The sequence below is a fragment of the Taudactylus pleione genome, unplaced genomic scaffold, assembly GCF_031769625.1.
Source record: "Taudactylus pleione unplaced genomic scaffold, aTauple2 ptg000173l, whole genome shotgun sequence".
Classification (NCBI taxonomy): domain Eukaryota; kingdom Metazoa; phylum Chordata; class Amphibia; order Anura; family Myobatrachidae; genus Taudactylus; species Taudactylus pleione.
In genome coordinates, this window is record NW_028284575.1 from 262,797 (window position 1) to 290,782 (window position 27,986).

The 27,986-nt window shown below is 48.1% G+C and overlaps 1 protein-coding gene across 1 annotated transcript in view; it reads right to left on the reverse strand.

The window, feature by feature from the left end:
- The window catches only part of LOC148521165 (E3 ubiquitin-protein ligase DTX3L-like), an 83,281-nt gene that overhangs the window by 48,529 nt on the left and 6,766 nt on the right, over positions 1–27,986 (reverse strand). Inside the window, exon 2 of the mRNA XM_088475474.1 lies at positions 18,111–18,466. Coding sequence (XP_088331600.1) covers positions 18,111–18,466 — 356 coding nt within the window. The remainder of the gene's footprint in view (positions 1–18,110; positions 18,467–27,986) is intronic.

The window sequence follows — 27,986 nt, forward strand, 5'->3', positions numbered from 1 at the left end:
CCGACATCACCGCTCGACTGCGAGTTCCTCCCTGGTGATTGATGTACACCACCGTGGTGGCATTGTCGGACTGCACCTGAACTGCCCTTCCGTGAAGAGCGATGCCCAACGACAGCAGAGCCCTGTACACGGCCCGCAGCTCCAGCACGTTTATGGGAAGAGCTGCCTCCTCCGCAGACCAACGGCCTTGAAGAGACAACGAGCCGGTCACTGCCCCCCAACCCCGGAGACTGGCATCTGTTGAGAGCAGAACCCAGTCCGGGATCCAAAAGGGACGACCCTCATTGAGATGAGATGGCTGAAGCCACCAAACTAGAGACAGGGGCACTTCCGGAGACAAGACCAGCGTCTGGGAATCGGATCTGGTGAGGTAACCCATTCCATTCCGATAGAATCTGCCCCTGCGGGGGCCTGGAATGGAACTGGGCAAATTCCACCATGTCGAATGCCGACACCATGGACCCAAGGACTCTCATGGCCGAGTGGACCGACACCCTGGCACTGCTCAGGCAACTGTGTATCCTCAGTTGCAGGGAGGACACCTTTTCCGGAGTCAGGAAAATCCTTTGCTGACGAGAATCCAGAAGGGCTCCCAAATGGACCATCCGTTGTGATGGGATAAGAGATGACTTCTTCCAATTCATCAACCACCCGTGTGCTTGAAGACAAGCAATGGTCAAGTGGCGATGTTGAAGAAGTACCTCCGGGGAGCTCGCCAGCAGCAGAAGATCATCCAGATACCGTATACCCTGTCCCCGAAGGTGGGTGGCCATAATTGCCATCACCTTGGTGAACACCCTCGGAGCCATGGAAAGGCCAAAAGGCAACGCCCGAAACTGGTAGTGATGTTGCAGGATAGCAAATCTCTGATACCGCTGGTGTGCAGGTGCAATGGGCACATGGAGATAGGCGTCCTGGATATCCAGGGAGACCATGTAATCCCCGGGTTCCATCGCCAGAATGATGGAACGTAACATTTCCATCCTGAATTTGGGAACTCTGAGGTATGTGTTCAGATACTTCAAATTCAGGATAGGGCGATGAGAACCATTAGAATAGTAATAGTAGAATAGTACCCCGTCCCGCGTTGAGACTGCAGAACGGGAACAATGACCCCCTGCTTGTAGCAAGGATTCTATAGCTACCTGAATCCGGAAAGCTTTGGTCTTGTCCAGAGAAGGACTCATTAAAAAAAACTGGTGGGGTGGTCTGTGCCGAAAAGACAGGGCGTACCCCTGGGAGACCACTTCTCGAACCCAGGCGTTTGTGGTAATACTGAGCCAGCACTGGGCGAATTGAAGAAGTCGGCCTCCCACTCTGGGGTCCCCCAGAGGGAGGCCCGTTCCATCAGGCGGAAGCTTATCTTCCTGTTTGGAAGAAGGGCGCCTAGCACTCCAGGCTTGCTTCTTGGGTTTAGAGGCGGTCTTAGCCGCCGCCTGCCTCGGGAAGGACTGACCTTTCGCCTTACCCTGAACCCAAAAGGAACAAAAGGCCGAACTCCAGACCTTGGCAGGTGTTGCTGCTGAAGGGAGGAAAGCTGACTTGGATTTAGCCAGGGTATCCACTATTTTCTCCAAGTCCGGACCAAACAGCAATTCTCCATTAAAAGGTAAGGCCTCCAGACCTTTCTTTGAATCAGCGTCTGCTCTCCAGGACACTGCTGCAGCCGATACTCGAGAGGTCAGTAGACTAGCATCCAAAGAGGCTTCTCCAATGTAGGAAGCAGCGTCTCTCATCTGTCCTAACAACGCCCTCTGGACATCCGGAGCATCGTCCGGAAAGGTATCCTCTAATGTTTTACCTCCTTGAAGAAGGCAGAGCCCCTGCCGAAACGCGTTGGAGACCCCCTACATTCTGACACCACAGCCAGCTTACACCAGAGCTCTTCATTCCTGCGGAGAACTCGGTCGAGCCTTGCTGCTTCCAGAACCGTCTCTACCCACCACCCGCAGGGCCGCGCTGGGCATCACACCTAGCAAAGCCCTTCGCACCCCTCTTGATCACCACTCCACCTGCTAGACCCAGGTGACCACGCACCGCCCCCTGGGAGCAACCAACACCAGCTCCACTCACAGCTGTTCGTCCAGCAGCAATCCCTAAGCGATCCACACCAGCAGGCACCCACCAGGCAGCGGGAACAGAACGCCAGCAACGCGGTGCACCAAGCCCCACAGTGCACCAGCAAGCCACTACCACACACAGAGCTTCCTCCAACCGCTGACACCGCAGCAGCCATCCAACACCGCATCTGCAAAAGGAAACTAACACCAGCTACCAGCAGCCAAAAGCCTTTTCCACCAACAAATCCTACCGGTAGGTAAGTGACTCCGAGACTTATACCCCTGCGTGGGACGCCGCCAGGGTGTACATCCACAACCGCCAGACCCGCTGCCAACCCACCACTCCCCTCCCCCCGAGACATCCTAAGACTGTTGACCAAAGGTCCAGCAGGGGTAACGTGCCGGTCTATTGAACTGCACGGAAAGGAGCCCCCTAAAAGGGTCCACTCACCTCCCCAGTCTCCATCCACACACACCCCTAAGTGGATCGCTCACCCCACCTGGGTGCCTGGGACCGAACAGGATTAGTACTGTTTTTTTCCAATAAACCCTTTGGCCCCCATTTCTGCCTCTGTCTTCATTTCCTCACCCACCACCTCCAGTCCATTAGACCCCCTTCCCTCCCTACACCCCATCACTCCACACACAACATCGAACACAAAAGACCACAACACACTATTACTCCAGCATTACACCCATAGGGTGAGCGCACCCTCCGCACCCTCTACCCCATTCTATCGTTACACAGGACCCGGTACTCCTGCTTTTAGAAAGGTGCAGCACCCCGACACAAATAATACATCTCACATCCCATCTGCCCATACAGCAGAGCGCAGTTCTAAACCATCATTTGCAGTTATCCTCTAATGCGTTGGCCCAACCCTCAATGGCATTGGCCACCCAGGAGATGGCCATGGACGGACGGGCCACTGCCCCTGAGAGGGAGTAAATTGACTTTAAGCAAGTCTCAACTTTTCTGTCCATGGGATCCTCCAGCGAGGATATACACGGTAATGGCAGAGTAGCGCTCCTTATTAAACGGGTGACATGGGAATCCACCGCCAGTGGAGTTTCACATTTTTTACAATGTGCCTCAGGAAAAGGATAATTATAAGCTAACCGCTTCTGTGGCAGGAATCTCTTACTGGGCGCCTGCCAAGTCACCACCATATGATTCGTCAATTGATCAGATACGGGAATCACCGCAGAAGCCACCTTAGTCTTTTTGAAACTAGGATACTTCGAATTAGGAGCTGGTGCCTCATCCTCTATTAGGAGAATGGCTCGCACCGCCCTAACCAGTGCTCGCACATTAATGGACAACTTGGTATCTACCTCCTGGACCGATGTGTCCGAGTCAGTGTCATCATGAACCTCCCCATCAACTGAGAACCCATCGGAGTCCGATAAATGCGCCGCCTGCGCCATTAGTGTGCGTTTTGACGCCATTGAAGGCATGTCACTCTGCAACACTGACTGAAAAGCAGAAGACGCGGCTGCCAAATTTTGTACTGAGTTGGAGAGCACATCCACCCAGGGTGGAGGAGCCGCCAGAGGGGCCTGGAAGGGCACCACAGACTGCTGTGTCACAGGGGTAGACTGTATATACATAGGTAACCCCCCCATAAGGACCAACAGACTGAGACCCGGGGGGGCTCTGCAATAATTGCGGGACACCCGGGAAATGGGGGATGGTAGGCTGGGGCAACGCCCTAATAGGGACAGCAGTCGGGACCGACAGACGGTCCGCAATAGACACCAGCACCTGAGAAAACATCGCCCATGGTGGTTCCTGCGTCATAGGGGGTTTTGATGGGCCAGGAACCACCTGGCACCGTCCGCACAGGCCATCCTGTGATAAATCCTCCCTATCCACTCCTGCAGAACAGCGCCTGCAGGAGACATACACCGGAGCCACTGAGTGCTCAATCTCCTCTTCCGACATGACAGAATATATTATATAAATAAATATATATGGCAACAGAGCAGAATCAAGCGCACTCACCAGTGTGCTGAACAACAGCCCACAATATGGTACTGTGTAGCACACAACTGTATGTGACGGACCTCACAAATGCGTAATTTATATAAGTGAGGTCTGTAGAAACGCCGCTCCCCCACACACCTGCAGGGCTTCGGAGAAGGAAAGGGATAGGCATAGGCTGACAGTAAGTAGAAATAAGCACAGACAGGCAGCACTAGCAAAAGTCACATACCATGCAGAGAAGTATACTCACTGCACCTTTCCACTACAATCAACCTGCCCAGATTCAGTGTCTGGGAGGGCTATAGTGCTGTGTACACTGTCCTAAAACAGGGGAGAGGTACACAGGGGGACCGGTCCACGTGCTCCCTGAGAAATCTGCGCTGCCACCCAGAGAAAGTGGCCGCCAGAGACCTCAGACGAGGAGTGGCCGAGGAATCTGCAGCTCAGTGACGCCAGACTTCGTGCTGAAAGGCGCGCTGAGCTGAGGGGAGGAGCCGCTAAACAGGGAAGGCTTCCTCCCCTGGCTAGCCATCAACCCCAGGGTTGCTGGCTTCCCGCCTGCCGCGTATTATACCCTGGTGGTCTAGTGGTCTCACGGGGTATACCTCCAAGGAGGGGGAGCCCGCCGTCACCGCTAACACCCCCCGGTCTGTCCCCCAGAACCGGGGGCAAAGGACTGCATTTAAGGAAACCCGCGAGCCGCCGCTAATCAGTGACTCGCAGCTTACCTTCTCCCTGGCGTCTCCTGCAGCAGTCCAGGGAGGTCCCAGAGTCCGGCTAGTACGGACTCTGGCCTCCCGCCACGATCCCCAGTGTAGTACTGGCGTCGCGATGCCAGCGGGGAGTAAAAGTGGCAGCATGGACGTATATAGACAGTCCATTGCTGCTGTCTCTCTGAAGAGCCAAATAGTTAAAAATTAAATGACTCCTAAAACAAAAATAAATAGCTTTCCCGCAGGGTGACCAGACTCCGGCCGGGCACCAACTTAAACTGAGGTGCCTGTGGCTCGGGGGCGGGGTGTAGAGGAGGACGGACCCAAGTGCATCCTGGGAGCAGTGAAAGCTTTAACTGCGTAGTGCCCGTGGATCCAGATCCAGCTATACCCCAAGGTCAACCCTGTGGACCCCCTATGGACCCTGAAGTAGAAATTGCTGTTTTGATATATTTCTTAAGAAACACCAGATATCTTTCCTTAGGTATAAACATGGATATTTATAATTTTCCAGTCGCTGCAAGCATATTAATTAAGCAACACAGGAATAAAACAGAATTTCTAGGATATGTTGAGCTTAATTCAATAGCTCTAAGGGGGTCATTCAGAGTCGGTTGCAAGCGCAACCGACTTGATGTTGCCCCACTGGGCATGCACACGACGGAGCCGGCTCCGTCGTGCGCATGCGCGAGACCTGGCTAGCAACAGACGCTCCGTCGCTAGGGGTCTCGCACCAAAGGGGGGGGAGCTGTCGATGGTGACTGACAGCTCGCCCCGTTTGGGAGGCGGGGAGCAGGCGTGCCTCCCCGAACTGAGGCGTTCCCGCCGGAACGCTTGCCGTTTGGGAGCGGCCCCACTGACATCATTGCTGATGTCAGTGGGGAGCTTCCTGCTCGATCAGAGCAGGAAGCTCCCTGGGGCTTACGAGCGCCCAGACCCAACCTTAGGGTCTGGTCGTAAGCCCCGATGGTCGCGATGGTCTTGACCCATGTCGGTCGCTAGAGCTGTGGGTGTTAAAACCCACAAACTTAAAACATAGCGAACTTGACTCTGTGGGGTCCCCAAGTATGCCCCAAGTGTTTTTTTGATTGCAGGAGGTTGCGGCAGGTGGGTTTTTCACAATTTTTTTAAGTCACTTTAGCAACTTTAAAATATGCTGAACCCCATTTTCAAGTACCCCAAATTTGATGGCCATAGTTGTTTTGCCCTAAAAAAACTTCTAAATGCTCTTCTGCATCACCTTATTCAAAGCCGCATTTATGCACCTGCCGCGGCTATTAGAAACACCGACTTCCTTCAGGAGTTAAAAATGGGGGTACCCTTTGTCCTCCCCCATGTCTACACTTCTTTAGGGGGGTCCCTAGAATATTTCCCGAAAATTCCCGTTATGTTTAACCTGTAAAAAAAAAAAAAAAAAAAAAAGGGTAAAAATGATTTGGCCCCCCCATTACCTCCATACCCACCAAGCCAGGGGTATGCGGAAGAGCCCCGGGCTTCAGCGTAAGCCTGGGGTGCTCGGGAGGGGAGGACCCTTCTTTGGGGGGTCCCCAAATCCCCCGAGATCACCGGCTTGCACTGACCGACTTGGGGTGCTAATGCTTCGGACCTGGAGCCCCGGTGATTGGGTCTCCGGGCTGTGGCATTACACCCCGGTCGGTTGGGTCTGGTCTTAAATATAGTCTTTTTTGCCCCCTATATTTAAAACCAGCACTAGTCTCTGCAGCCTGGTGTTGGTTTCTAAAATACGGTGGAACCCTACACAATTTGTTCCCCATATTTTTAGAAACCACCACTGGCTGCCAAGCCTGGGGCTGGTTTGGCTTATGGAGGGGGGACCTTATGTCATTTTTTTTTTAAACTTTTAACCCGTTTTTGTACAGGTATAAACACAACAGGAATTTTGTGGAAAAAATCCAGGAAACCCCCTACAGATGTTTAGACATAGGGGATCACTATGGGTACCCCCATTATTATCGCCTAAAGAAAGTCGGGATTTGTAATAGCCGCCGGCAAGTGCATTTTTGCTGAATTTATAAAAAATGACTTTAGGGACATAAAAATATGCTAGTACCCATTTTCATGTACCCCAAATTTAATGGGACCACTTAAAAAACTGCTCTTCTGCATCACTTCTTCAAAGTCGGGAAAAAAAAACACCTGCCACGGCTATTTAAAAACCCCGACTTTCTTCTGCAGGCAAAAACGGGGGTACCTATAGTGATCCCCGTGGTCTGGACATATTTAGGGGGATCCTACAATTATTTCCCGTTTTTTTTTTTGCCGATCCAAGTATCGCCGGGTCCCGTTTTCGCCTACTTTGAAATTGAATACGGGGATATGCGGGCACGGGCGCGATACTTTAACGCCAACAAAACAGGCAAAGTCGGCGTTAAGTCCACCTTAATAGGAATCACAATTTAATACACACTTAAGGTGCCCATCCACTAGCAGACATGAAAACGACTGCACAAATACGACATTGTAATCGTGCAGTCGTTTGTCAGTCTGTGATGAGCCTGCACTGGACGAGCAGTCGTTCAGTGCAGGCTCATCAATCATCTGCAAACATGCTCAAAATGACGATATCGTCAGGTTGACCAGCATTTTGCACGATGATAGATGTAAAAACGGCCAGCGGGCACGCGCATCGCTGGTCGTTTGTAAAAATGTCTTAAACGATTTGCAAACGATTTATGAACGACTGAACGATAACGATATCGTTATCGTTCAATCGCTCACATAAATCGTCTAGTGGATGGGCACCTTTAGTGCTACTGAATTAAGATCAAAATATCCTAGAAATTATTTTAATCCTGTGTTTCTTAAATAATATGCTTTAAGCGACTGGAAAAATGATAAAGATACATATCTGGTGCTTACTTAAGGAATATATAGAAACATCAATTTTTAAACAGGTTAGATAAACTTAGACAAAACGCATGTATGACATGACAATAGTTACAGCATAGGAAATAAATGCAGAAAGTTATTGCAGTTAATGACAGTGTGGATTATGCAAACTGACCAAATCAATGGTACAAATAATTCACATTTTGTCTGCTTATACACCTAGGAATAACTGTGCATAACCTCCTATATGTCTATTCAGACAGTCGCTGTCACTTATTTTAAAAATTATTTTTGCTTTCTATTTTAATATTTCACCCATTTATGAATTATGTGTTTGTTATAATTTTATATGGAATTTAATAAATGTTATATTTAGGGATGTGCAGGCTCGGATAGGTTAGAATTTTCCTGCCAAACATCGGGTCTCAGAAAGAGGCAAAACGTCATCTTCCATGGACTTTTGTCCAGGAATGATGATGTTTGTCCATGAAAGATAACATTTTGCATCTCTCTGAGACCCGATTTTTGGCGGGAAAATTCTAACCTATCCGAGCCTGCACATCCCTAGTTATATTTCATTTGTGTGACCAGTGCACCGCACCACTATCCTTGTTTTTTGATACTAGATATCTTTTAATAGTGGGTAGCACCTCTTTAGTGATTAAGTAATACATTTAAATTGAATTTGAGTATTGAAGAGAATGTCACTGACTGGTGCGGTTGCCTCTCCTTTTCCAAATGAAATGCAAAGCAACCAGGACGCACCAGGAGACTGAGCTGATTAATGTGAATAATTTGTATATCTGTGCGGGACTGATGGTGGGTACACACTGCACAGATACAGTGCATCCGGAAAGTATTCACAGCGCTTCACTTTTTCCACATTTTGTTATGTTACAGCCTTATTCCAAAATAGAATAAATACATTTTTGTCCTCAAAATTCTACACACAATACCCCATAATGACAACATGTAAAAAGTTTTTTTGATATTTTTGAAAATTTAATAAAAAAAAATTAAAATCACATGTACATAAGTATTCACAGCCACTGCTCAATACTTTGTTGATGCACCTTTGGCAGCAATTACAGCCTCAAGTATTTTTGAATATGATGCCACAAGCTTGGCACACCTATCTTTGGGCAGTTTCGCCCATTCCTCTTTACAGCACCTCTCAAGCTCCATCAGGTTGGATGGGAAGCGTCGATGCACAGCCATTTTCAGATCTCTCCAGAGATGTTCAATCGGATTCAAATCTGGGTTCTGGCTGGGCCACTCAAGGACAATCACTCCTTTCATATCTTGGCTGTGTGCTTAGGGTCGTTGTCCTGCTGAAAGATGAACCGTCGCCCCAGTCTGAGGTCAAGTGCGCTCTGGAGCAGGTTTTCATCCAGGATGTCTCTGTACATTGCTGCATTCATCTTTCCCTCTATCCTGACTAGTCTCCCAGTTCCTGCCGCTGAAAAACATCCCCACAGCATGATGCTGCCACCACCATGCTTCACTGTAGGGATGGTATTGGCCTGGTGATGAGCGGTGCCTGGTTTCCTCCAAACAGAACGCCTGGCATTCACGCCAAAGAGTTCAATCTTTGTCTCATCAGACCAGAGGATTTTGTTTCTCATGGTCTGAGAGTCCTTCAGGTGCATTTTGGCAAACTCCAGGAGGGCTGCCATGTGCTTTTTTTTTTTACTAAGGAGTGGCTTCCGTCTGGCCACTCTAACATTGCTGCAGAGATATTTGTCCTTCTGGAAGGTTCTCCTCTCTCCAGGAATGCTGTAGCTCTGACAGAGTGACCATCGGGTTCTTGGTCATCTCCCTGACTAGGACCCTTCTCCCCCGATCGCTCAGTTTAGATGGCCGGAGTCCTGGTGGTTCCGAACTTCTTCCATTTACGGATGATGGAGTCCACTGTGCTCATTGGGACATTCAAAGCAGCAGATATTTTTATGTACCCTTCCCAGATTTGTGCCTCAAGACAATCCTATCTCGGAGGTCTACAGACAATTCCTTGGACTTCATGCTTGGTTTGTGCTCTGACATGCACTGTCAAGTGTGGGACCAAATATAGACAGGTGTATGCCTTTCAAAATCATGTCCAATCAACTGAATTTACCACAGGTGGACTCCAATGAAGCTGTAGGAACATCTCAAGGATGATTAGTGGAAACAGGATACACCTGAGCTCAATTTTGAGCTTCATGGCAAAGGCTGTGAATACTTATGTACATGTGATTTCTTCGTTTTTTTTTTTTTTTTTTAATTAAATTTGCAAAAATTCAAAAAAACTTTTTACACGTTGTCATTATGGGGTATTGTGTGTAGAATTTTGAGGACAAAAATGAATTTATTAAATTTTGGAATAAGGCTGTAACATAACAAAATGTGGAAAAAGAGAAGTGCTGTGAATACTTTCCGAATGCACTGTATATCTGCAGATGATGGTCATTCATACACACTGAACGACCATCTGCTTCTGGCCGCGGGTCCCATTGGGCGAGGGGAGCATCCTGACCCCCTCCCCATGGCCTCTGCTGTTTGTCTACGGGCGGTCGGCAGACCGCCCATACACACTGGCCGATGGACAGATATATCTGTCCATTGGCTGTGCAGCACAGGCGGCGTGATATGTCTGTGAATGACATATCGCTGGTACACACTGGCCGACGGGCACCAGATATATTGGCCGATCAATTGATTGGCCAATATATCTTTCAGTGTGTACCCAGCTTGAGTCTCTGAATCAGCATATGAAATGTTACAATGTAGCGGCCGCAGTTTTTTTCCACGCTAAGTTCCGTTTACAGACTCAGTTGGCACACGGATATATAAGTGTTGCATATAAAATTAATTGGCGTGGTCTCCTGGTGCATCGCATTTTGACTGAGACTCATTTTCGGCAAAAACAAAGACGCCCGTCAGGACCTGGTGGCTCACTCACGCCAGACATATCACGCTGCATGGTATATTGAGGCTAGATGTATGAGAACTCATCAGTACTGCTGCAAATTCGGCTTTGGTTATCCCTCTGTTATAGGGGTCTATTTACTAAGCAGTGTTAGGAGACAGAGTGAAAAGTGATAAGGAAGTGATAAGGTACCAGCCAATCAGCTCCTAACTGCCATCTCACAGACTGTGTTTGAAAAATGACAGTTGAGAGCTGATTGGCTGGCACCTTATCACTTCTCACTATGGGCCGTATTCAATTAGCGGCGAAGACGGACGTTTTTCGCCCAAAAACGATATTTCGCAATTGGCGAAAAAAACTGGAGAAATGTTTTCTCCATCCCAGACCAGGCAAAAAAACAAAAAATATGCAAAATCCCTATTTTTGCCTAAAAATATGAGGGTATCTTTCAGAACCCTTTGGACATCCCCCCTAATGATAAATTACCCCCCAAAAAATATTTGTAAGTTGCGCACTTTGGCAAAAAACGAACGCACAGTTTGGGTGAAAAAAAAACACGTTGGAAATGATACAAAATTTTTTTCTCAGGAAATTACTGTTCCACATAAATTGGGAGTACATTAAATGGGTGCAAGTGTATTTTCGTGTCGTAAAAACGCAATTTAAAAAAACATAAAAAAAACGATGTTTAAAACACGTCACACGTCCATAGCGCCCCCCGAAAAAAATCAGTCCCAATACATTAAAACCATTTTCAACGTTTTCGTTTTTTTTTACCCAAAATTTTCGGTCATTTTTAGACAAAGTGTGCAACTTACGAATTTTGTTTGGTGTAATTTATCATTAGGGGGGGGGGTGTCCAAAGGATTTCGAAAGAAATCCACACATTTTTAGCCAAAAATAGGGATTTTGCTTTTTTTTTCCGCCTGGACTGGAGATGGAGAAAACTTTTCTCCAGTTTTTTTTCGCCAATTGCGTTTGCCTGTTTTTTTGGCGAAAAAATCGTCAGTTTTCGCCGCTAACTGAATACAGCCCTAAATAAGAGACGATTTGGGATTGATGGAATCATTTACAAATAAATGATTATTGGGGGTAGTGTGTACGCTGTACATCGGCCATTTTTGGTATCGTTTGGGTTCTGTCGGAATAGGTCTGAATCGGTCATAATCTTATAGTGTGTACCCAGCTTTAGTTATGCAGATAGGGCCTTATTCAGAGATGGACCGTTGTGCAGAGCGGCACACAAGCGTCTGTGCAAATCCGTCCATCTCAGATGTAAATGCAGAAGGAGGCGTCAGATACCTCCTTGCTGCGACCGACGTCACAGGCTGGGATAACCCTCATGACTGGTTGCTCCTTTGGTCAGGCTGCGGGAGCTGAAGCTTCCCGCAGCCTGACCAGGTCCGCCAGCACGGATTCTGGCTTCTTCCCTCGCGGAAAACGGGGCCGGCACGGCTGCATTTCCGGGAACGGTGACCAGCCACGCCCCCCGCTTTGCCCCCCAAACGACACAGAATGTCGTTCGTGCTGTGGCTTGGGCGGGATACGCGGGCTTGATAGCACATGCGCAGAACAGGTCCTGCGCAGACACAGACCCGGAAACATCGGGGATGAACGTACATCTCCGAATCAGGCCCATAGCATATAGCTCAATGTATTCAGTCCATTCTTTTATAATATTAAATGTAGTAACCCCTATATACACTATACAAGGTGGGGGTGCCAAGAGGTCAGGTTCACTAGTTCAGTGTGGTCCTCATTAAGAATGTATTCTGAAGGGTATTTTCTGTCCTCACGCTAATAGGAGTTTGTATATTTTGTTCCAAAAATACATGTATATACTGTATGTAGATTAAATATAAGAAGCATCCAACAATTTAAATCAGCTATTCTGCTAATAAGAAGTCAGATTAATTATGCGCCATGTGACTGGTGTTGCTACGTTGCAATGGGTGTTACAGACCTCTGTCTGTCTCCCTCACTTCAGTCCTGGGTCCCTGGATAATCTTTTCCAGATACACCCCACTCCCACTCTATGACACCATCCGACCAGCAGTGTGGATGACTGGATGGCGCCACTGACCCCGGCTTTGGATGGGAGGTCTCCAATATATATATATATATCCTCCCTGGCAGTCAATGTAATTCCTCCGGTCAGTGCTGTGATGCAGCCAACCCTCTGCACCCTGCAGCGTAGGCCCCTTCTGTCCCTCTTACCTCCTCCTCTCTCCAACTGTCACTACTCACCACTGGGGAACTGCTCATCTCCCCCAACTGTCCTGAAGCCACGCGCCAGCTACATGACCAGCGCGGCTTCATCTTATTACCCAGTAGGCTATGTTATATACATTTTTGAATCAGTAAAGCAGAGTATATTGTACACATATATATCCTTTAAAAACTGTGTGCAAGTGTACCTAGAAGAATTGATGCTGTTCTGCAGGCAAAGGGTGGTCACACCAAATATTGATTTGACTTACATTTCTCTTCTGCTCATTCACTTTGCATTTTGTTAATTATAAATCTAAACTATTAACACTTCTATTTTTGAAAGCACTCTCACCTTACAGCATTTTTTCCACACCTGCCTAAAACTTTTGCACAGATATATACATATATGCACATACACACATGCTAGTGCTTCAGGGCTTGACACATTTTTATAAAATCTAGGAGCCAGGATGAAAGTGTAGGAGCCAGAACACCGCCCCCCCCCAAAAAAAAATGACAGGAGTGAGAAGCACAGCTCTGTGTGTTATACACACTATACTAGTCCACAAAATGGTCACAGTTGAATGGATACAGTAAAATAGAGGCCCCGTCACTGCTCTGCACAGCTCCCCTGCTCCACCCTCCAGTAATAACAGACCACATTTCACATAAAACAATGGTGCCAGAAAGTACAATAAAACCCCCCTCCTCTCGTGGTCACACCACTATCCCTCTGAAGCCGCTCCGCAATCCCTGGTCACGCATAGACCCTACTACCGGGGAGCTCTATGCAGCCAGAGATAGGAGACCGTAGACAGCCGGGACATACAGAAGGATCAGCGTAGACTGGGACAGATAGCAAAGATGAGAGCAGGCCAGGATGGAGGGGAGTCGTCAGTGCAGGCCGGGACGGACAGAGGCACAGCAGTCACTGCAGGCGACACTCAGCACATGCACTCCTGTGCAGTGTACATGATATTACACTGCAATACTATAGGCATGAATCTCTGCCAGAGCTGATGAGGATCTGCTTCCTCCCTCACTGCAATCTGGTAGCCAGGCAACAAAATCTGGTAGCCATGGCGACCTGGCCCCTGGGATTTGTAGAGCCCTGATGTACTTAATCTCTCTCCAAGCTTTGATAAATCGCCCCATCATAACATAAAATCTATATATACAGATATATAGAGCCTCCTTAGCATATAAATATCAACTAAACATACATGGTATTGAGGGCTGCTATTCATAAGAGTGGTTACATTTACGAACAAGATGTTTTACCCCTACAAACTCCCTTTAAGGAACAATGGGCCTGATTCAGAGCCACTCGTAAGCGGCCTCTCGTTCGCTCCGAGCGATGCTTGCCCAACTGCGCATGCGTACGGATCGTTATACGCATGCGCGAACCAGTCAGTGCGGCCGAAATTCATGTGCTCGCAAAATAGCGAATGCCTGATAATTTGAGTGACAGGAGGAGGCGTATGTGGGTGGTAACGGGGGAAGGTGCTTGAAAACGGGGAGTGGAGATCAGAACGCAGGCGTGCTTAAAGGTCAAAACGGGCGTTTTATGGGTGTGCATAAGTAATACAGCAGCGTCATTGACCACGTCACTGGGTTATTTAATAGCCAGAACTGCTCGCAAAATTGTGGTAGCAAAAACCAACCCCAAGAATAGCGAGCAGTTCATACCCTGGTCGATGTACTCGATTAATCTAATAAATAGCGGACATGACGTAGGATGCGAGCGGCCAGGGGGCGTAGTTTCCCAAAAATACGACCGCAAGTTTTGTTCGCTCGTTCAGATCTAGAGGCGTGAACAGACCGCAAACAGCGAACGGTTCATTTGAATAGCCACCCCTATTTTCTGGACGAGCGAGCGCTAATTGCGTCCGGCTCTGAATCAGGCCCAATGATCATAGAGTATTTAATTTTGATTGGATGGCATTAATGCAATAAGATGTCATTGTGAGAAGGCAAAGAAATACCAGCATCACATTCTTATAGACGCTCACTAAGACAAGGAGGTTGCCTAAGTCACTCCCATGTGAGCCTTCAGGTGCATACACACGGTACGCTATCTATGAACGTGGCGTTCCCACTAGGCTGTTTCAGGGGGTGCCATGCCCTGCCCATTTTCTAAAGGACCTAAAGCACTCTGCACTCCGGCACGGCGCCCCGCTAAAACAGCCTGCGGGTTCTGTCCCCACCCACGGGCTGCAGCACTTAGAGAATGCCCGGCATGTCTGTAAGTGCCAGGCATGCCCCCAAGAGTGACAAAAAGGGGACGCGTCATAAAGACACGCCCCCTTTTCCTTGGGGCATGCGCCCAGCATCCATTCACAGTGACCGCAGCATTTGGGGGTTACCCGGCATATATCCGTAAGTGCCGGACACGCCCCCTAGAGTGACGAAAAGGGGATGTGTCATAACCCCCTTTTCCTTGGTCACGCCCCCTTTTCAGGCGCGCTCTATAGTGCTCTTGCGTTGGGTCCGGTGCCTGAACACTATGAACAATAATGATATAGTTCAACAATATATTGTTAATTTCTATGCAGTAAATGACCAACGATGCGCGTTCCTGCATGAATATTAACGATATCTATGCTCGGCCGTACATGCAGGCCAACTTGCGCGATATATTCGTCAACTTTGCCTGTTCAGAGATGTGGCAGGATGACTTCACTGAAAGATCTATACATCTTTCAAGTTGTTGGTGGTACAGATCGAACTGTGGGCCTGATTCAGACCCGCTCATGAGCGCTCGCAAGCGGGTCGATGATGGCCCAGTGCGCATGCGCACGATGGAGGCGGCTCCGTCGTGCGCATGCGCGAGACCCGGATAGCGACGGGCAAGCCGTCGCTCCGGGTCTCGCTACAAAGGGGGCGTGCTGTCGATGTTGAGTGACAGCACGCCCCCTTTGATGGGCGGGCCAGGGGCGTGGCTGCCCAGACGGAGGCGTTCCCATGGGAAAGCCTACCGTTTAGGGCCGGCCCCACTGACATCACAAGTGAGGTCAGTGGGTGGACTTCTTGCTCCGTAAGAGCAAGAAGTCCACTGGGACTTGCGGCAACGAGACCCTACCACAAGGGTCTTGTCGCAAGTCCGATGGTCGCGATGGTCTTGACCATTGCGACCATCATCCTGGCCGGTGGCACTAGCTGTGGATGGTGACCCACAGCTATGCGAGCGGCCAGGAGGCTGCTCTAAAAATACAATAGGCGGGCACTGATTCAGAGCGAGCGCTCTGATAGAGCGTCCGGCTCTGAATCAGGCCCTGTGTGTGCAGCTTTCAATTCAGGTGTGGTCTAGGCGATCAGCAACCCTATAAAAAAAGGGCCACTAGTCTTCATCAAAAGAAGGTAGATGCCAAGGTAACACCATCCCCCACTCCATGTGCAAAGGGCAAACTCTAACGGGATGAATAAGATGTAGGAGCAAGAAGATATTTGAGACTATTGAGTGGAAGATATTACGCCAACTCACACAACAAAAAATGTATTTGCAAATCTTTGGAGTAGGTGGTCTTGCAGGGATGTTCCGCTGCCTCTCCCTCCACCATCTCGGATGCCCTTTCCCCGTCTCTCTCTCTTGCCTTGACCCCTCCTTACTTACTCCTTTTCCCTTCTCTTTTATTTCCCTTAAATATTTGCAATTTTTCTTGTGTTTCATTCTATTGCGCAGCTAAACAATAGTTAAAATCTACAGCATGTGTTAAGGATTTGCAAATGATTAATGTACATGCTTGTTATCTTTCTCTCTTGCTCTTTTATTTTTAACTCTGTTTTCTAAATTTCATTTTTGCTGTATAATGAAAATAATTCTAAAGATTAAGGATCAAATCCAGTTAAAGGGTGCAATTTGCAGCATGTACATTTTTTCTATCAAATACTGTCTGCTTCTACATATAGCGCACACATACTGGGTAACTTTTATAATTCAATTCAGCGCTTAACCAAGACGCGACTCCCTCCCAACTGTAAATCAATCTGGGCCTTTTTAAAGGGCAAAAAGTGCCCTGCCCTTTAATAGGGGCCCTGCTAAAACAGCCTGGCCACTGCCGTTCTGCCACCGGGTGAATAGATGCCGAACACATGCACACAGCATCTATTCACATTAAGGGAGAGCTCGGGGGAAGCCCAGCACCTACGGCATGCCCTCATAAGTGATGGCGTCGGCTGGGCACTCCTCCAATATTGACATCAGTGGGGCAGCACCCCCTTAACTGGCCGATGGCGCCCCCTGTTTGGGCGTGCATGCTAATGCCCCCACACCCCGTGTTTGCTGCAATTGATCTGCAAATCACTGACAAAGATCTGTAATGTATGGGCGCAGTTTGCTAGATTGGGAAATCCTAAGATCGGGCAATAAATCTACAAATTGTTCAATTGTGGTTTCCAGATTCTGATGTATGGGGGCATTAACTGTAGATGATTCCACTTGGGAACAGATTCATTTCAGCTGCGGTCAATTTGGAAACAATGAGATACCTAAAGCTGGGTACACACCTATATATCGCCCATTCCATTGAACGGGCGATATATCTATAGTGCATCGCCGTGCGTGTACAGCGCAAATGTCTGTGAACAATGTCTTTCACAGACATATGTGATATGCCTTATACGTGCGACTGGCCGATTGCCCGTACACATGGCGGTGATTGACAGCTCAACTGGATGGGCAAATTTAAATGCCCAGTTGAACCGTCAAGCCCAGCAGACGATTGGCAAGTGTATAACGCATGCGGCCTACAAGTATACAGAGTGTACGTGCAAAGATGTTGCTGTGATCGAGAGGCGCGGTTATAAAAAAATGTTGTTGAAACGTGATGGGTGTTCCTTGGCGATTACTACAAATGCGTGCAAAAATGGTCCGTTCAGTGGGCGTGTAATGGGAGTGTCGCTGGCATGTCAGGTGCACGGGCGCTGAACATGGGCGTCCAAGTCCTTACACATTCGGACGCATGGGTGTTCGCACACAAGTGAAGGAGTTTATAGCGGCATTTGTATAAAGCCAATAAATGCTGTGTGTGTTTCTGCGTCCCCCTCTGACGCAGAGCGTTTCTCGCAGCGTAACCAATATGGGACTGGAGGTACAAGCCTGGTTCAGTTCATCAAATAAGCCGCTAGAAGTTTAAAGCAATCGCTAATAATAATCTGAGGCGCTGTGCCAGCTTCCCGAAATACCGGGGTCAGAGCCGGCAAATGCTGCCCAGTCACAATCAGTATGGTGGAGCAATTTCTATGCTCACAGACAGGATCAGCGCTCTGTGCCCCCCCGGCAGCGCTGGGACCGGGAGGGTTTCATCTGTTCTAACTGCAAATTTTCAAGCACAGAATAAAAACATGAGTTAAAGCTGTAATTATAGTTATTACATATTTACCTCTAGGGGAAGCTGTGGAGAACGTTCCCCGGCTCCGCTAGTGCTGGCTGGAGAATGGGTTTTGGGCTCTGCCATGCCTGAGCGGGAAAATGTATCACGTTCTGCAAATTGGGATTTATGAGCTCTGCCATATTCTTCCTCCCCTCCTCTGCCAACATTCATCGCGGATGGCTCATTAGCTCTTCCTTTCCCGTCACTGGTATAAATATCTGCAGTCCTCGGTTTTGCGCCATCTTCTAAAGGTGCGCTGATATGTTGGCGTTTGTACCTCAGTACAGTCTCTTCATCTGCAATCATCACTTCCGTGCGAAAATACTCAATTTCGTGATCTTTCCTATCCAGGACTCTCTGCCGCACTGTGTGTACAACAGAAAGACGAGCATTGGAGACGGCTCATACAATCATATGGGAGAGAAACTGGATACAGCCCAACATCGTAATATTACATATTGTTGAACGGATTATAAAATTAGAATATTAATTTCAAGAAATCTATTATAATGGATAATGCCAATTGGATGAAATATCAGTAACAGTGAAAACATCCAATCAGTGATCTTGTAAATGGGTTGTATATCGGTTACCTGCTGTATGAGAAATAGGTTTGTAATTAGACAAATCTGATAACGAGCATCTGTAAGAAGACTGGGTGATTGGGTGGGAGTGCGGCCTCGAGAAAGTCGTCAGACACCAGTGGGCATAATTATTATCAGGTTTTAGACTTGATAATTATAAATTGCTTATTGAGGCAATAAGAAATTAAGTTTTAGCTCCAAAACAGCCTGCGGGCGTCCCCACCCGCGGACCGCAGTATCCTGCGGCTGGGGAAAATAGCGCTGCAGCGGTCACTGCCGGTGAATGGCATCTATTCCCATAGACAACAGCGCTTGAGGGAAGTCCGTAAGTGCCGGGCACACACCCAAGGGTGGCCACGCCCCCTTTTCGGGCGTGCGCAGGAGTGCCCCTATCTAGGTCTGGCGCTGGACCTAGAATGAACACGATAATAGGAGACCGTCCTAAAAGAAAAGTGTGTAAAAGAAAAGTGATCGATAATGCAACCATTTTACTTTATTATCAAGAGGCCGACCGCGCTACTGCGCATGCACAGTCATTAGAGCACACATGTGCGAGTGGCCATTACCGGGGAGGATCCCTCTCCCAGTACAATCTGCAGTATGTCTAATGGAGCATACACACGGTCAGATATGTGAGATGAACGACTGAACAATTTCAGACAGTATTAAAATGAATGGAATCGTCCAAATCTGACTGCAAACACATCAGATGTCAGATATCGTTATCTGACAAACGGGAACGCGCATCATTCATCGGTGCAGTCACACACGTCAGATTTTCTTTTGGATATGAACGATTTTTCAGATCTGACAGAAAATCTGACCGTCTGTATGCACCAATAGGCTACAACGGCTGACGCCATCGGTACTAGCTTATCCGGGCCAAGCTCGGGAATTTGGCATTTAAGCACCCTCCATAGAAACCTCTCCTATCACCTATATCTGCTGTGCTCCCCCCGTACATACATTCAGGGGATTCTTAATATTTGCCGCTACTTCCAGACCAAAATTCCCCTCATATATGATAAAGGGATGTAGTTATAATCCCGACAGATGGGATGCCGGTGGTTAAAATCCCGCCGCCGGAATCCTGACGCCTGTCAGAAGCCGCGTGCTGAAATCCCGACGGAAAGTCCTTGGGTTAGCGTTAGGCACTAGGGTGGGGGGTGAGGTTTAGGCAGGAGGAGGGTTAGGATACTGACCGAAAGGTGTCGGTCTCATAACCTTGTTGGGATTCTGGCCACTGGATTCCCGTGCGCTGGCATCACGCACCCAATTCATGATAAATATGCTCTCAGTTCACAACCAGGGGCAAAATTAGAAATGACTGCAATATAGCAAGGCCGCTGTTTATTTTAAAAGTATTGCTATACGTCACACTCTCTATCCAGCATCCTCCATACCATATTTATCTCCCCATTTACCATCAAAACCTTTTAACATCTTAAGTTGCAGAAGACAGATTTTAATAGGTGCTAATAGATATATACATATGACTATACACAGATGCAAACATATCGCAGTACACTATAAACATTTTGGTGCACACCAGACACTTTTGGAGCCAAGCAGATAGATACTCGGATATCTTATTCCCAATACAAGGATTATTTTATTTTTTAGATTTCTTCCTGTGATATGTTACTTCCATCCTCTGAATCTCCATCTTGAACTCTGGAATATCACAAATTCCAGCCCGGGCAATCCACAATCCAGCACTTACCTCTAGACTCTCCTAAGAACTTACCTACCCATCCCAGAGCCTCTGTCTAATCGCACCGGGCTAGCAATGTAGGATGGCCGCTATTTTCCAGAATGGTATGATCGGTTTGCAGCTGATAATATGACTGTCATACGTCCGAAAATCCTCGCTGCCACGGGCGTAGGTTTGTTGTGCCGTGTGTAGGATTAGAACCCCGAGTGGTAGCAGTGAGGCCTCTGTGGACGGAGCTACAGGCTTTCTTTTTCATTCCTATCTAAGTAACCTGCATCATAGAGAGCTTGATTCAGAGCTGCACGCCCGTTGGTTACCGCTGAAAGCCACACAATTAATTTAGATGCAGAGAGGCAATTTCAGTGGGTGTGGTAACGGGGTGGCTAACGTGGGCCTGTCGCAGTCAGCGATTGCGGCTTTTGCCGCAGTTGCGCTGATCATAGGGCCTCCATAGGGCTGGTGCGATGTTGGATAGCGAGACCGATGCGCGGCTTGTGGTGCGTCTTAATGTGCACGGTGGCGGATTAGTGCCGCAGCAGTTGGGCCTCAGTGTACGATATCCCAATAGCTGCGGCATTAGCACAAAGACGCAGTGGCGTTGCGGCCAAAGACAAAGGCACGGCTGCTTTAGCCTGCACCTCTGAATCATGACTAGCATGTCTGCAGCTTATTACCATCAGGCCCATATAACCAGCCTGCTAGGAAAAGCAAACTGGCAGCTTTCAACTTCTTGGCCCTGGGCTACCATAACCTTTGGACTGCTTAAGTTTACTCAGGCTCTGAATAACCATCCTTCTGACTAATCACTGGCTCCCTTTGTGACTTGGCAACTAAATAGTGTGATAAAAATTAGGGGTGTGCACCGGCCACTTTTCGTGTTTTGCGTTTTGGTTTTGGATCTGGATCTTTCTCCGTGTTTTGGATCTGGATTGGTTTTGCCAAAACCACCCTTTCGTGTTTTGGGTTCTGGGTTTTGTATCTGTATTTTTTTTTAAAAAAAGCATAAAAACAGCTAAAATCACAGAATTTGTGGGTTTTTCTGCTCCTATGCTATTATTAACCTCAATAACCTTAATTTCCAATATATTCTGAACACCTCACAATAATGTTTTTATGTCCAAAAGGTTGCACCGAGGTAGCTGGATGACTATGCTAAGCGACACGAGTGGGTGGCACAAACACGTGGCCCATCTAGGAGTGACACTGCAGTGGCAGACAGGATGGCAGTTTGAAAAACTAGGCCCCAAACAGTACATAATGCAAAGAAAAAAAAGAGGTGCAAAATGGAATTGCCCTTGGCCCTCCCACGCACCCTTATGTTGTATAAACAGGACATGCACACTTTAACAAACCAATCATTTCAGCGCCAGGGTCTGCCACACGACTCTGGCTGAAATGATTGGTTCGTTTGGGCCCCCACAAAACAAGCTGGCAATTTATCTGTCGCTGCACAAACTGGCTCTACGGAGGCAAGATGTCGTCCTCACCCTCCTCATCCACCGATTCCTCACCCTCTTCAGTGTTGTGTACATCCTCACAGAGTATTAATTCGTCCCCGCTGGAATCCACCACCACAGGTCCCTCTGTACGTTCTGGAGGCTGATCTCCCTGGAAGAATTGATAATTCATTTTTATGAACATCATCTTCTCCACATTTTGTGGAAGCAACCTCCTACGCCTTTCGCTGACAAGGTTCCCGGCTGCACTAAACACTCTTTCGGAGTACACACTGGAGGGGGGGGCAACTCAGGTAAAATAGAGCCAGTTTGTACAGGGGCCTCCAAATTGCCTCTTTTTCCTGCCAGTACAGGTACGGACTGTCTGACATGCCTACTTGGATGCTATCACCGATGTAATCCTTTAAAGACAGACGCACGCTTCTCGCTGCTGCTTTGAGGGTGCAGGTGCGGCTACAGCCCACACAATTCACAAAGACAGAAAATATTTTTTTATTTTGTTTGGAGTGCCCTTTGGGGGGTTACAGCACCGTTTAACAGACAAGCCAACCAGCCCTTTACTTATGACACAGGCGCACGCTTGGCACTACTTTGTTGATGCACGTGCGGCTAATGCGCACACAATTCACAAACACAGAAAAAATATAAATTTTTTTTGCACTTGGGGGGGAGCACCCCTGACGGACAGAGCACCCCCTGGACAACACTACAGCACCCCTTTAGGACTGGGACACTGCACAGGACTTTGGAGTGGACACAGCCCCTATGGACAACTGACTGCACAACACAGTCCAGCCAGCCCCTATGGACAACAGCAGCACAGCACAACACAGCCAGCCCCTATGGACTTTGGAGGAGTGGACACAGCCCCTATGGACAACAGCAGCACAGCACAACACTACACTGCACTGCACTACACTACACTACACTACACAGCCCAGCCAGCCCTAACTCCCACCCTCCCTCTTCACAGCCGAGTGAGGAAAGTGGTGCCGACGCGGGTACCTTATATAGAATCCAAAACCCGCGAGACCCGGAAGGCGGGATGATGACGTTTTGCCTCGATTTCAGATCCGAGTCAGGTGGGAAAAGTCAAGCCTGACTCGGATCGGCCTCGGATCGGGGGGGGCTCGGGGGGGTTCGGATTTCTGAAATCCGAACCCGCTCACCCCTAATAAAAATACAAAAAATGTTGTAAGTGGGAGCTCTGTGTGCCCCAGGTTCCTGGCTTCTGTCAGGTGGACAGAAGCTAACTAGCAACATTGTCAGAGCACCTCTGAGAGGCTGATATAAGAAGGTGCTATTGGTTTTCAACCTCAACCCTCAAGGTTTCCCAACAGGTCATGTTTTCAGTATTTCTGTCTGCGGAAGCAGGTGGGATAATTACCGACCCAGCAACATAGATTAACTCACCTGTGCATGATTAAGGAAATCCACAAAACATGACCTGTTGGGAGTTCTGGAGTTGAGAACCCCTGATGCAGCTCAACAAGGTTGAAGCTTGGCTCAGCAACGTTGCAACAGAATTTAACAAAAAACAACTTTGGCTGTAAAAAAAAAAAAAGTTTCATAACTGATCAGTGAGAAAGTAAATGTTACTCAGGCTGTGAATTCCTCCTGTGGGTGTGCTCCATCATGTGGGTGTATAAGTAATCCATTTGTATGTTGTGTGTCCTAGAGAAAGTCTCCCTGGGAGACTGAAAACGTCAGAATAAAGATTTATGTTACTACTAGCAGAGACTGTGCAGGAGCTTCGGAATACTAGGGCCTGATTCTATTTCCTGCTGCACATCTGCGACTTTAAGCAAATGCTGCTACAAAGCTCCTCCCCAGTGTACATGCCAGAGTACGAACGTGCAGGGACCGAGGCGCCCACCATCAGCGTCCGTAGGCACTGTAATACCGCCTGGTGCCTCTTTAGGCATCACCACTGGTCGCACCGCCGAAACTTGCTCCAGCCCTGTGGCAGGTGAAGTTTCTCTGTCTCTTATGGGAGCGGCTAAGTGCGCCTCTGTATGCAACCGCTTTCAGAGACATGCCTGCAATACTCCCATAACACGCCTATAAGACAGTCCATCGCCATGTGTATGCATACATTTTCAATACACTTCCCTGTGCGTGTCTGCTACTCGGTATGAACATAATTGGGACCAGTAGCGGCTGCTAACTGTAGTCTTGAAGAGGGGCTCCCGCTGCGCTGCTCTAGCACCGTGATTTAAAAGAACATAAAAACAAACAAAATAAAACAGGCTTGCGCATGCGCACAAGCCCCCGGCTTCTCGGGACTGCATCAGCTGCAGCCCCTAGAAGCCCATTACGGCTGGCAGGGAAACTTGCACATGCGCACTCCCACCCTCATCTTCGCCGCGGCTTCTAGGGACTGCATCGGCTGCAGATCCTAGAAGCCCGTTACGGGAAATGCACATTAAAATTAAAAAGTGTAAGTTTAGGTCAGTGGTTCTCAATCTGGGGTGGTAAAGCGCTGTCACCGGGGTGCAGCAGCTGGTGGCCGAACTAGTCTGCCCAGAAACTGACTGATTTATATCTTTTTCTCTGTGGGAGAGGGTCAAGTTGTTGAGCGGGGGGTTGCTGCGAGCGTGTGGCATTGTGCGGGAGCTGTCAGTAAGGCTGTCTGTTGCTGAATGGGGTCCTGGCTGATCTGAGGAGCTCAGTCGATCAGTATGCGGCCGGCGGTTAACTAACCTTTTTTTACCCCCTAACACTTCTTAGGGGTGCCTAACCCTAACCTCCCCCTCAAGTGCCTAACCCTAACCATTCTCTAAGTGCCTAAATGTAACCCCCTCTTCCCCGCAGCCTAAACCTAAGTCTCCCGGGGGGGGGGTGCCTAACCCTAACCCCCCCCCTTCCCCTAACATCCCGGGGGGGTGCCTAACCCTAAGTCCCCCCCGGGAGCCTCTAACCAACCCCCCCCCCCACAGCTGTCTGCACTCGGCACCCAGCTTACCGTCGATCGGTAAGCCGGGTGGTGGGCTCCCGGCATAGGTCTAATGACAGGCGTTGGGATTTCGACACCTGTCATTAGATACTTGCCGGGATTAGACAGTTAGGAAGCCATCGGTCGGGATTTCGGCCGTCGGCTTCCCGGCTGTTTCCCACGGAACCGTGCTGGAGATCGCTAGGGGGGAGACTGCAATGACAGACATGGAGGAGGGGGCTGCAAAAGGAGACTGGAGACACATGGAGGGGGCTGCACAGGGAGAGACATGGAGGGGGCAAAAGGGAGAAAGAAGGAGGGGGCAAAAAGGGTAAGAATAGCTCAGTTTTTCTTTTTTAAATACTAATTTTATTTTGACCAAACTACTTAAATAACGGGACTGCTCTGTAATTACTTTGGCTTAGAGGTGCCAAGAAAAAATTTATGGAGACCCTAAGGATGACTTGAACTGAGAAAATTTGGGAATCACTGGTTTAGGTGACCATCTGAAAGAGGTCACCTTGCTATGGTAGATGACCTCCACAGACTGATCAAAACGTGCATGAAGAACCTCATTTTATTCTTAAAGTGAGTTCAGAAAATGTATATTTTTGCAGATATCAAAATATTTAATTATTGTCTATATGTCTGAAGTGCGCAACTGAATCTGCTTTTGGATTGTGTTCCCATCTCCTGAACATACACCATGAAACCGTGTACCAACGGCTCGCACTGGCCACTGGTGCGCGCTTCCAAGGTGTCTTTTCAGTAGACGGCTCCCACTGGAGACACCACAGACCTAGGAGAGGAGCTGAGAACTTGTCAGATGGAACTGAGTGGGGGTGGAGGACAGAAAAAGCACCAAAAGAGTAGGTGGCAGGGCCAGGCAGGAGGGTGTAGACTAAAGTGTCTTTACTAGTGTGTATATTATATATAAATACACACTCTCTCTCAGTATATAGTTTGTTTCAGTAAACAAAAATTATCTTTCCCACCACTCCATATAGGTTCCTTTACATGGGAGCATGCGTGGCCCCCATCGCTGTCCCCCTTATGTGGAGGTAGAATTTCTAATTGCATATAAAATTATTTTTAGTCTAATAGTTTGAGAAAGAAGTTGTTAAACTCATTATTTCTTCCCGCATTAATGAAGTACTCAGCAGCCTTGATGCTCAACTCATGGTCAATGCTCGTTTACAAGCTCTCAGACTTCACTAACCAGGTTTTGGGGCTACAGTCACATCCTGTAGCTTATTCAGGACATCCAACATGTCCCTTGTGTAGGATGGCAATGTGGTGACATATTCTCATAGTTGTCTATCTATAAAGATACTTGCATTTTCTCTATGCCAGAGGCGATAGGTCTCCCTGGTGGACCTGTCTCAATTGTATGGACTTTGTGGGTGAGATAGAAGTTTCAAATCTTAGGTGTTGTAACCTTTAAAAAAAGTCAACAGTTTTGGCAATTGTGCCTTGTACCCTGTTGTGTAAATTGGTATTGTGTAACTGCCAAGAAAATTGCTGGTAGAATTAAATAGGAGTCGTTTATAGCAGGACTCATCTTGCAATTGGCGATTGATTTCTTTGATGTATTTGTTTTTTGGCCAAAGAACAATGGGGGTCATTCAGACCCGCTCGCGAGCGGCAGGACGCTCGCAAGTGGGTCGATGTTCCCCCACTGCGCATGCACACGACGGAGGGAGCTCCGACGTGCGCATGCGCGAAACCCGGCGAGCGACGGGCTCTCCATCGCTCAGGGTCTCGCACCAAAGGGGGCGTGCTGTCAATGTTGATTGACAGCACGCCCCCTTTGGTGGGCGTGCCTGCCAGACGGAGGCGTTCCCATGGGAACGCCTACCGCCTGAAGCCGGCCCCACTGACATCACTAGTGATGTCAGTGGGAGTGATTTTGGCTCTGATAGAGCCAAAATCACTCCAGGGCTTGCGGCAGCGAGACCCTACCGCAGGATCTCCGTCGCAAGCCCGATGGTCGTGATGGCCAAGACCATCGCGACCATCATCATGGACGCTCGCATATGCTGTGGGTGGTCACCCACAGCTATGCGAGCGGCCAGGAGGCCGCTCCATTTTCAGGGAGGAGGGCCCTGATTCAGAGCGAGCGCTCTGGTCAGAGCGTTCAGCTCTGAATCAGGCCCAATATCCCATCCTTTATCTGAGGGTTTGATGATTGGTGGTATACCACCATTATTTTACTCCCTCTCTTGTCTATGGAGGTTATCACCATCATTTCCCACATTGCCTTTATTGAAAATCACATCTACTGTAGATGCTTGGGCTTAGATGTACTAAAGCTTCTAAAACAGACAAGTGGAAGTGATGTCCATAGTAACCAATCAGATTCTGCCGATTATTTTCTAGGATGCAATAGCGAAATAACAGCCAGATTCGGATTGGTTGCTATGGGTAACACCACCACTTTTAATTTTTTAGAAACTTTAGTAAAGTTGAGGTACAGGAAACCTGATCTTGCCCTCTGTAACAATGCAGTCTGACCATATAGGTTGCCCACCTTTTTCCGGTCTCGGATATTTCTAATATGTCACTTTCAGTATTTTGCATGTTGTTCATTCTATTCTGTATTTACCAATGTGTATAGCATTTTCATGTATTGCATATACGCTTATCCCACCCATTATAACATATGTAGTGCACCCAAGATGGCTGCCTCGTCTGGTTCTTTAGTGGGTGGGATGGGTCTTGTTTCCTGTACATTGTATCTCATATTTTGCAGACACACACTGTAACCATTGTAGTGCATCCGTCAGGGCTGCACTTTACGTGATATATTCTGTTTTCCCTGCCAATGTAAAGTGCTTTCAGTCTCTTTGGAGACAGTGGACTCAGTGAAAAGTTTTACAAACTCCTCAAAGATGTTGTAGCCCCTTTTGAATGTCTTAAACACTACAGCCATGGGCAAAAGTTTTGAGAATGACAAGTATTGTTCACAAAGTTTACTGCTTCAGTGTTTTTAGACCTTTTTGTCAGATGTTACTATGGTATACTGAAGTAATATTACAAGCATTTCATAAGTGTCAAAGGATTTTATTGACCATTACATTACATTAAGTTTATGCGAAGAGTCCACATTTGCAGTGTTGACCCATCTTTTTCAAGACCTCTGCAATTCGCCCTGGCATGCTGTCACTCAACTTCTGGGTCACATACTGACTGATG